This window comes from Gadus macrocephalus, chromosome 1 (assembly GCF_031168955.1).
Source record: "Gadus macrocephalus chromosome 1, ASM3116895v1".
NCBI lineage: Eukaryota > Metazoa > Chordata > Actinopteri > Gadiformes > Gadidae > Gadus > Gadus macrocephalus.
This window is the reverse complement of record NC_082382.1, coordinates 16,928,958-16,939,903: the sequence shown is the minus strand read 5'-3', so window position 1 is coordinate 16,939,903 and position 10,946 is coordinate 16,928,958. Positions and strand designations below refer to the sequence as shown.

General features: G+C 39.3%; 1 protein-coding gene across 1 annotated transcript; it reads left to right on the top strand.

The window, feature by feature from the left end:
• The first annotated feature begins 2,830 nt into the window (after positions 1–2,830).
• abtb1 (ankyrin repeat and BTB (POZ) domain containing 1) lies at positions 2,831–9,536 on the top strand. Its single transcript, XM_060050077.1, has 12 exons — positions 2,831–3,049; positions 3,769–3,831; positions 3,943–3,998; positions 4,712–4,856; positions 5,765–5,924; positions 6,700–6,745; positions 6,826–6,942; positions 7,062–7,174; positions 7,278–7,376; positions 7,474–7,641; positions 8,075–8,275; positions 8,682–9,536. Exons 1-12 carry the CDS (start codon positions 2,994–2,996, stop codon positions 8,886–8,888), a joined length of 1,431 nt encoding a protein of 476 aa, XP_059906060.1. The 5' UTR covers positions 2,831–2,993; the 3' UTR covers positions 8,889–9,536.
• The last annotated feature ends 1,410 nt before the right edge of the window (positions 9,537–10,946 follow it).

Here is a 10,946-nt window from a genome sequence, read left to right as displayed (position 1 = left end):
GTGCGGGGAAGGGCGGGGTTTGATTGTGAGGTTAAGCGGTGTAACCAGTTTGACACACACCTCTGCTACCCACGGTGATGCAAATAGATCATAAATATTTAGTTTTCCTTCAGGGTTGGATTCCCACCTTGGTGAATGGCTCTGCTGTTAGAGTGACATGAATTGTTTATTCGTTCTTAAAAAAGACTGCAAATGTTTAAATGGTATGGGAACAATGAGGGCTACATTGTCTATTTGTGTCTATTTATTACATTATTCTATTTTAAAACCCACATGTTCAATGTTTCAAAGAAACACTGTGATACATGAAAATGAACATTTCAGAGATGTACAAAGACATTTACAAAAAAGGTGGATTAGGGAGGCAATACAAGGTAAGGTTCAATCAGTGGAGTATTTTAAAGCAGCTATATTGTATTGTGGGTTTGTCTAAAAGCAACGGTATGGATGTTTTTTAGCATAATTAGTTTTTCAGATTTGCTGAAATTCTATTAACATTCTGGCAGTAGTCAATTAATCAAATGCTCCCACACAAAAAAGGCAACTTATAGTATATGTTATCACAGGCCAATAATAAGCCCGTCCAAAAGGGAAATATTTGGAGGGTCTACCTGTCCTGCATAACTACCCTGCTCTGCCGGGGGTAAGTAAAAAGATTAAATACGATAAAATAAAATAGGTAGCCAAAAAACCTGAAATAGGTTGATAAGACAAGGTATAGTTCAAAGGAGGGAGGGAATGGAAGGAGGTTATGTGTTGAAAGGTGGGTTTTGAGGGCCTGTTTAAATTATGGGAGTGTGCTAGCCTGTCAGATGTGCTTGGTTCCAGTTCCAGAGGGGGGGTGTGGCAACATATCAAGTACATCCCACAATTAGGATGAATAATGATTATGGTTAATGTCTCAGTTCGATTTTCACTGTATACCTTGCCTACAGTACATCATATTCTCTGAGCATCAACCTAACTTTTTCTCAGCCATAAAGATTTTGTTAGTGATGAACCTTTGCTAGGGATGCTAGTGATGGTCAAGTGCTGCAGCTGTGATAGTCAAATGCTCCTAGTGCTGCAGCTAGTGATAGTCAAATACTCCTAATGCTGCAGTGATAGTCAAATGCTCCTAATGCTGCAGCTAGTGATAGTCAAATGCTCCTAGTGCTCTAGCTATTGATGGTCAAATGCTCCATGCTTCAGCTATGGTCAAAAGCTCCTGCTTCAGCTAGTGATGGTCAAATGCTCCTATGGTGATGGTCAAATGCCAACACATTGTGCTGTGTAGTATTCAGCTTGTTAATTCACACAGTTTAACGTTTTAATCTCCTGGAAGGGATGATGTGGTTGTGCTGACAGCTATCAATATCAAGACCAGCATGGTAGACTATGTGGATGCCTTTGCTTAGGAGCACAAAATCCTGTACTGTAAACCACACAGCATAGGTAGGCCTTCCTTACTGCCACATTACACATCACTCAACCCAAACCCTTCTCTGGTATATGCTCAGAAACATCAGATATTTTGACCCCCTATCCAATAATTCAAAAGCACTTAGGAGATAAGCCATGTTCTGTATTGGATTCCATTGTGCGTAAGTCATGTTTAACATGCCAAGTTAAAAGCGGTTTGACGGACTGGTTTGTTTCAGTTCTGGTCGACATTGTTCTGATACCTGTACACACCCGACCATGTGAGTACCAAGGATCTGGATGAACGGCACAGGGTCGTTCTCAAAGTCAAATGGAAAACTGATGTGTGGATAGACATTTTATAAGAAATTATATACACCTGCTCATGTTCGAGGTAATTCAATACTAGGACAGAACTTGTTTGCTTTAGACCTGGGCTCAGGAACCTTTTCAGTTGCCACAGCCGTATAGACATTTAATAACTTGAAATGTATTTTAGGACAGCCACGTGAGAGTTTACGTAATTACAATTCAACCTTTGGGTAAGTTCATTGCAAATTCTTCATGGCATTTTAGGCTGGAAAGAATTTGTCTTATTTATATTCCCTTTTCAGGCATTTCATTATCTACTCTGATTTTAGATTTTGGTAAATAGATATTGTTCACCTGGAAATTGCCCTAGAGTTGTCCAATTGGTAAATGTAACTTTGTATCTCAGAAATATATTTGCATTATAGTATCAACTATTTTGTGTAAAATTCTATTTCATTTTGTTGATACAGTCTATTTTCAGACTTGTTGGTCAGCAACAACCACTGCCATATGATCTTAGCCCCTGCTCCAGAAGGTATGTTGGCCTTTGTAGAAGTAATCTGCAATGAAGTTGTAATGAAATCAGGATAAACAAGGTTGCTGATTTATTTTGTATAATGTCATATGTATAACTTTCTAATTTAGGATTGTGGCATTTAGACGGGACATCATACCAGACTCAGCCAAGTCCTTCCATATTTTATGGCATTTGTACTGACGAAAGACTGAGTTAGAGCCTAATTCTAGGTAATCATCAGCATACCAAATGTGCACATTTTTTAAAATTCCAAAAAACTGCTTCCAAGTAATTGTTTAAAGTTGTGTACAATTAAAATTGTTTATCACATTTATTGGGTATTATGTGTCCAAAATACTATATTACTTTATTCAGTTCAGTTGCTTTCTGAAGAGATGGTTTTGTCGTTTTAAAACCAAGATTTCTTGAAAAATATGAAGGTAAATGTGAAGTTCAAACCAAGCATCTGGAGACTTATCAAATACGATTGCTGAATATTGATGCAAAACCATTCAAATCTGTAGTAAAACCGACCAACCAACCTGTTTTCAAGCCAGTTTCTGAAGGGGATCATTGTGGCAATAGCTCCTCCCCTTTTAGTCACATGACCACTGCATTCCTAAACCAAGCATTGGGAGTCACAGATACGCAGAGCAAAACAATCTGAAAGTTGCACCCTTTACCTGACAGTAAACAGGTACAAACTGATCGAGAGTTGGGCCGTTTCAATGTATAAAAGAGAACTGAAAACGCAGAATCGATTATGGACGGATACGAGTTATTTTCCAGCTGCAAGAAGGGGGACATTTCTAGAGTCAGGTAACGACCAAATCGTTGTTTGACAACTCAGTCCTGGCTCAGCTGGTTTCCGGGCTCTTTAAATGTGTCATTTTTTTGCGTTTTTTCTTTAAGTTTAGTGGCACCAAGACCGACTAACATACCCAATCACAATTGGGTATGTTAGTCGGAGTCCCCATGGTCACTGTTCATGTTGTGGGACATGGCGGAGGTGACAGCTTGTTTACATTTCTCACAACACACTTACTGCATCCATAGTGGTGAACTACGGTCATATATGTGCCTTTAATTATCGCTCTCTGTTCGTTGTAGCCTATTACTCGTTCATCTCAATAGCAGTAGCAGCTACAAGCAAATGTTTACTTGCACGGCGGTAGGTGAATAATAAGTTATATGTTGCTTTTAATAACATCACGGTTTGCAGCCGTGTCGTAACAGTTTTGTTTTCGATACCAGCTTAATCAAAAAGAGTGATCGCCTTCTTTTAGTTTTCGACCAGGCTGGCTTCTGTTGCATGTCGGTAGTTCCAAAGATGTTTACTGGTAGTAGCAGTAACATGACCGGAGGATGTATTACTATTAATATCTGTACCGTGTGTTTGGACCAATTTTTTTACATTTATTTATTATGTATTTTAGATGTGCTTATTTTCTCTTTCAGCTTTTATTATATTGCAATAATTTCTTACAATGCATTATTTATTTATTTATTGCAAAACACTATGTTTTTTTTCTAAAAAGGTATCTTGTTGAAGAACGAGACGTGGACATTAATTTGAGGGATAAATGGGACTGCACCCCACTGTGAGTATGACGTCATAAGATGTAACGTTATGTGGATGCTTTCTTTGCAGTTGTACCTCTATGGTTTTTCTACTCAATCTATTTGTAAAGTTAACCTTTGTTGTTTTTCAGGTATTGTGCTTGCCTCTGTGGTCATGAAGAACTTGTCCAGTACCTGTTGGCTCATGGTATGTGTCTTTAATAGGGTGTGTGCATGAATGTATGGTATGTGTTCACTTCAAAAAGGTTGAACCAAATACCCCCCAGAGGGTCAGACAAAACACAATTTAAAGTCACTATATTTACAATACAACTTTATTTATCCCACTAGGGGCAATTTGTTTGAGCAGCTTGCATACAGACACAGTAACATACAAACAACAAATACACATACACAACTACGGAGCATTTAGTAGTCAAATTGCAGAGGGGATGAACGACTTGGAATGGCGGTTTGTTCTGCAAGCAGGTAAAGCGTAGCGACGCCCTGATGGCAATAGAGAGAATTCACTTTTAAGAGCATGACCAGAAGAAGCCAAAATACCTGCTGCTTTCTTAATGATTTGCCGATTGCAAAAATAATTCAAGTCCCTTTGTTTAACTCCGGTGATCTTAGAACAGATGTTGACAATACTGTTCAGGCTGATTCTGTCTTTTACTGTGAGGCTGTGAAACCAGCAGATAAAAGAAAAGCTCAGGAGACTCTCAATAAATATATTTAAAGAACTAAGGTTTATTTTGCATATTGTAAACATGTTTGATCAATAAATTCCCACTAATTTATCATTATTTATACTTTTTCATTGTAATACGGTGTTCCGTTGCTGGTTGTGACCTGGATTGGTCTCGTATAATTATCACGTTCAGAAGGTCAAGAGTGGTTCCAACTCTATGATTTCAGGTGCCAAATGCGAAGCCAACACATTCGATGGAGAGAGGTGTGTGTACGGCTCCCTGAAAGACTCTATTCGACGTCTGCTCAAAGAACACAAGTGCATTACTGCCAAAACAATGCAACGGGAATACTTTGACTACTTCCTGCACATGTAAGGCTCAATTGCTTAGTTGTAATTAATTTGGGAATCATTCAGATAATTATGATTTGACAGTTTCCCAGCCCATCACAATAGGTGTATTAAGTGTTTACATTGTCATGTAGTCCACTGGTTCCCAACCTTTGACTTAAGGTGTATATACACCATAGGGTCAACAAGACCTTTCGTAGAGCAAACTGTAAAAAAATATAAACATTGTAGTGGCTGAGAAAAATACATATGGCTTGCTAAGCCCTTTGACACTGTAATCATGGTGTGACACTAAATTGACATCAAGACCATTCGCGATCCCCTTATGCAAACGGGAAAAAAAATTAACACTGCCATGGCTTAGCAAATTATGCCAGATCAACTTAATACACTTTTTTTTTTTTTCTGAATTCTAACTTTGATAAAGGGCTAAAAAATCAAATGTAATTGAAAAAATATAATTAGATTTTTAGACTAGAGGTCATGGCCTGTAGGAAACAGTGGAAAGAAAAAGTAAGCAACGCTGCTTATGCTCCTAGTGTTTTTTACTTAGCAAACACAAAATGACACAAAAAATCTGTGGAAACATTACAATCTAAAACGTATGATGGAATGCACAAGGCAACACTGTTTCTTAAATAATAACAAGCCATAATGATATATTTACTGAACAATGTTTAGAACATATTGATTTTCAATTATCTATATAATTGTTTATTGCATGTACCACCTGCAGTCGTAGTGGGGCAAGAAACCCAGGTAGAAAATACTTATTGAGACATAAACATAAAAGAGATGAGGGAATGCTTTGTCATGTTTGCTTTCAAATCAAGCAACAAAGACTATAGATTTTCACTAGTTGACTGGATAACCAGGCTCTCCCCAATGTAACCTATATATTCCTTGTATGCTGTTAATTTAATTTCCAGGATACTTGAGCAGGGACAGCACAGTGATGTAAAGTTCATGATCCATGGCGAGATATTCCTGGCTCACCGCTGTGTTCTCAGTGCACGATCCGAGTACTTCACGACAATGTTTGAAACCAAGTGGAAAGGAAAGAACTTGATCACACTCAAACACCCTTTGGTAAGACCTAATTCACACCAGAGTCAGCCATTTCCTTAGCCACCGGCCTTGAACTGCTGGTTTCTCTGGAAGCTAAGCATGGCCAGTCTGGTAAATCCTTGGGGCTGGTAGAGGTGTTGGAGAAACATTGAAAACTTTACCACATTATTGCTAGTACCAGCTGACTGCCAGTTAAACACATAATGGACTTTGATAATATTCAATTGCATTTTTAAAGGTGAGTGTTTTATTGGCATCAAGCGGAATGTACTTTGCGGAAATGGAATATAATATTGTTAAGTATTTTGTATTTGTGTCAAATCCGGAAGAATCGTTGTGTTTTTGTTACCTGAAAATGGCTTTGGATTTCCATAGGGAGCAGGTCCTCTTCCACCGAGCCCGCCACGTTTTACCACCATGTTTCTACAGTAGCCCAGAACAGAATAACGGCTCTAGAGAGGAAATAACAATGATCAAAATGTATAAATCGATTATTAAGGAACCTCATTACTTTGGCTTGACGCTGTCGTAAAGGATGACATCAGTTTGGATGCACCTACTGATACCATACAGGCCAGTATAGGCCACCATAGCTTTGCCTATTATATTGGAAGGAGGGGTGAGAGGAAGTGAGGGAAGGGGGGATATTCAGTCGGTTGCAATCTGCAACCTCACCGCTAGATGCCACCAAATCCTACACACTGCACCCTTAAGTGCTTTGACTATGAAGCTTGATCAAACAACTTGGTAAAACAGAAGCATAATGAGATTAAAATGAAATAATTCCTTTTTACAGATAAACCCTGCAGCTTTTGGAGCGCTCCTGCAGTATATCTACACAGGTAGATATTGAGCATTCTTTTTCTGTCATGCCTTAAAAATTGTTGTTTGGTGTAATAATAATAATAGTTGTTCCTCGAAGGACGCATGGACATCAACGTAAGCTTTATTGAAGACTGCAGACTGCTGGCTAAACAGTGTAAAATGGATGACCTTACAGAGGACCTTCAGCATAAATGTAAACAGGTGTATGATTATGGTAAGAACTTGTCTTACGCTTCTTATGCATCGATATGGTTAGGTATTACATTAAGTTTGGCGATCTTTTGATTATCAGTAACTCACATCTCTTGTGCTGTTGTCTTTAATATCCTGTAGTTTCCAATAAACCTGGAATCTGTGTGAAGGTGCTTACCCTTGGACCTCACAGCGATCGGCTGCAGGAACATATGCTGCAGCTGGCAGTGGGTGCCCTGCCTGCAGAATTAAGAGTAAGGGATCAGGATATCTCGTCATGAGTGACCATGTACTTTTTTTTTACATATTCAGTGAGGGCTCTTTAAGCTCATACATTTATTGATGTATTTCTAACAGGTTGGATGTGGTCAGCTTCCTTTTATCATAACCGATGACTACCCCACTTACCCGGACATTGCCTTCAAAGTGGAAGGGTACAATTTCTTATGTCACAAGGTATTTCCACAGTCGGGTTTTATCCAATGTTTTCCTGTCTTGTGACCCTGGCTTGGTTCGATGGCCGGCAAGCTGTTTATGTGTGCATGTGTTATAGGCATTTTTCTGCGGACGTAGCGACTACTTTAAAGCTATGTTGGAGGACCATTTCAGTGAGGGAGAAATACTGACCTCCCAGCCCAACGTCCCAGTGCTCACGCTCCACAACATCTCCTACGAAGTGTTTATCTGCCTCCTTTACTACATCTACGGTGATGATACTGAGGTAAGGTCGCTCACACGGCAACACACTGCTTGCATCTGCATTCATCTAACATATCTGAAAACGCTGAGCTAATAACTGGAAGTTGGAATACTGACTAGTAACGCTTGCCAGAAGTAGTTAGCCCTCCACCGGGATATGTATCCTAAATTATTAGAACACTCCTTGCAAACACACAATGGCATTTTCTTGACAAAATTTGTTGTAAAACGTTTATGCCCTCTCACCAAAACCTTATCACCAGTATTAGGCTATGTTGAAGACGAGCAATGTCTGTATCACCAACCAGACCCACAGCCTTTTCCAATATATGTTCTGTGCCCATACCTAACAGTACTTGACATTTAAAAATATACCAAGGGAATACCTAAGGCTGCCCAAGGTAGTTTTACATAATCATTAATTCACGATGAATCAGTGATTTTTCTGTGTCCAGTTATTCCCCGACAACGTGCTGGACATGTTGTACATGGCCGACATGTATCTGCTCCCAGGCCTGAAGCGCCTGTGTGGAGCCGCGCTGGCTAAGACTGTATGTGAGGACAATGTTCTGGAGATCTGGAAGACGGCCAAGCTCTTCAGCCTTTCGCGCCTGGAGGACCAGTGCAAAGAGCTGATGGCCAAGATCATAGAGAAGGTGAGCATCTCGTTCTGTGTCTGTGTTGGCACTAGGTGCTGATGCCGTGCATGATGTTTGTTTACATTTTCTGCTGGGACTCAGAGAATATATCGCAAACACGAAACACGTACATTTGTATTTGTTTCAATTTTTCACACTGGACAAGATCATTTTGGCTTAAAATGACCATAACACCCATTTTGCAAAAAAAACATGTTTTGCTCAGTACACATCTAGTATCTCAGTAGGCCTTTTGTCTTAGTTGTAAATATAGGAACACATTAGGTTACACCAAGATGCTTGGGCACTATATGCCCAAACCCTTATTATGAGGTCTAACAAGAACCCCTTTGCTCCTTATATTGACCAAAGGAGCTACATCTCGCTCCACTACATTTAACCGGACATTTCTGTGTTTTCCCAGCTTGTGAACAGTGCTGAGTTTGCAGAGATGATCCAAGAGGATGCTAGGTCTGTAGTGGATCGCCAGGATATGGACTCCATCCCTCTGGTGGACGACATCCGCTACCACATCACCACTAACGTCCAGACGTACAGTGCCATCGAGGAGGCCAACCAGAAACTGCAAGTGCTGGAGCAGCTACTGGTCAGCATCGGACTCGAGTGTTAAGTGTCAGCCAGGCATCGTCTTGCATACACTGCTTTGAATGACGCTCTCCCTATTGGATCAGACCTGTCCTTTAAGTGGCCTTATGGAAGGTTTTTTTAATGTTTTGAATGGAAAATGTATAGAGTTGTTGGGGAAAAAAGCGAATGCTTGAAGTTTTTGGGCTGACGCATACTTTTTTTTAATATAATAAGTGCTTATATTCTGTATGGTATCTATTTATGAATGCATTATGAATAAGGGTGACCAGATATCCCAGCTTTCAAGGGAAATTCGCTTGAAGGAGCTGCCCCCGGAAATGTCCACACTTAAAACATAACACTTAAATATATTGATTGATTTTTAAATGGCAAAGGTTCTGGTTTACTCATCATGAATATTAATTTTGAGACAGTTGCTCATCAGGCCTGTGTCTATCTGAGAGGCTTTGATACAAACTTTCTTCAAAGGGGTTTAACTAACCGTACAACTTTTTACCATAAGCAGGCATAACCTATCATAAACAATGGGCTATCAATACCATATAGAATGGTATGGTATTTGAGTTGCCTACCTTAGTTCGTTTTTTGGCTGGTTTACCAAAGCTTAAAACACATCATGGTTAAGCGTTGGGCCAGGAGTACAGCGCAATATGTTACTATAGTACTACACTGGACAAGTACTACAGTCGATAGGGTTTACATGTGGTCCATAGTGTTTAAATGTGGTCCATAGTGTTTAAATGTGGGCGATAGTGTTTAAATGTGGGCGTTAGGGTTTACATGTGGTCCATAGTGTTTAAATATGGTCGATAGTGTTTAAATGTGGTCGATAGTGTTTACATGTGGTCGATATTGTTTAAATGTGATCGATAGTGTTTAAATATGGTCGATAGTGTTTAAATGTTCTTTTCCCTCACTCTCCACCTCATCCCTAACTCTCCACCTCAAGCTGGTGTGTAGTGAGCGTTCTGGCACCGATTGGCTGCCGTGCATCACCCAAGTGGGTGCTACATATTGGTGGTGGTTAGTGAGGTCCCCCCTTCACTTTAGGCGTCTTTGAGTGTTATTAATTATTATTATTATTCATGTTTAACCTCTGTTTTCCTTTTATTCCTAGTCTGTTTTACATAGTTTTGAATGATGACTATATGCTCTGTAAGGTGACCTTGGGTGTCTTGAAAGGCGCCTCTAAATTAAATTTATTATTATTATTATTATTACATTTACCATGGTGAGAATAGGCTAAACGTATACATGTCCCATTTTAGGAATAATATTTACTATTTTGGGGGGGGGGGAACTGCCAAACTACAAATGTCACTGTTTTTCATTTGAGGAATCTGGTCACCTTATTATAAATGCATGCATTGACTTGAACTTACTTAGCTACCTTGTTTAATGGTAGACATAGCTCTATATTATGAGTATGGCATGTATGATACACTTCTATAATACGCTGTACAAATACATTCACTCTGCTTATTTTGGCAAACAATGCCAGTGAATTAGTCTGAATTAAGAGGTCCGTTATTTCTGAGTGATCTAGAAATTAATGCGCTTTACATAGGTTTTATGTAGATATGACCCCTTTTCTGACCTTTGCCTACTTTCGGGTATCTTCAACCTAGTCATAATAAACTACAATGGATGCTATCATGGCTATCATTTAAAAATACAATATATGTAGGCATTCAGGATTTTCATTAGTTAGCATGACAGCAAAACCCTTTGTATTCTTTTTTTATTTGGCACTATCAAGTAATGTATGTTGAATAAAAAGGTATATATATATTTTTTCTTTTGTCCGATTCATTTACTATTCAGAACGGCTCCTGTAGATGGCGCTATTTCTCTGTGTATGTGCTTCATCTCTTGCAACGGCAGTGGACCTTTTTTCTGTTAAGCCAAGGTCACTGGTATGTTTTGCTAGCAATGGACTGTTTAGCTTTGCACAGATGCACTTACACGTGGTGTATTGTTGCCATTGTAAACCCCATCAGCCTGATCTGAAAAGGCCTGCGGAAGTACCAAAAGACCTTCAGAAGTACAAAGAGGCCTTCGGAAGTACAAACTTAATGGA

What these genes read in the sequence shown, in the direction of transcription:
- abtb1 (XM_060050077.1), top strand. Translation starts at nt 2,994, where the DNA reads ATGGACGGATACGAGTTATTTTCCAGCTGCAAGAAGGGGGACATTTCT. An exon ending in CCCTGCCTGCAGAATTAAGA is followed by an intron (nt 7,175 to 7,277) that starts GTAAGGGATCAG and finishes TATTTCTAACAG; the next exon opens with GTTGGATGTGGTCAGCTTCC. An exon ending in ACAATTTCTTATGTCACAAG is followed by an intron (nt 7,377 to 7,473) that starts GTATTTCCACAG and finishes CATGTGTTATAG; the next exon opens with GCATTTTTCTGCGGACGTAG.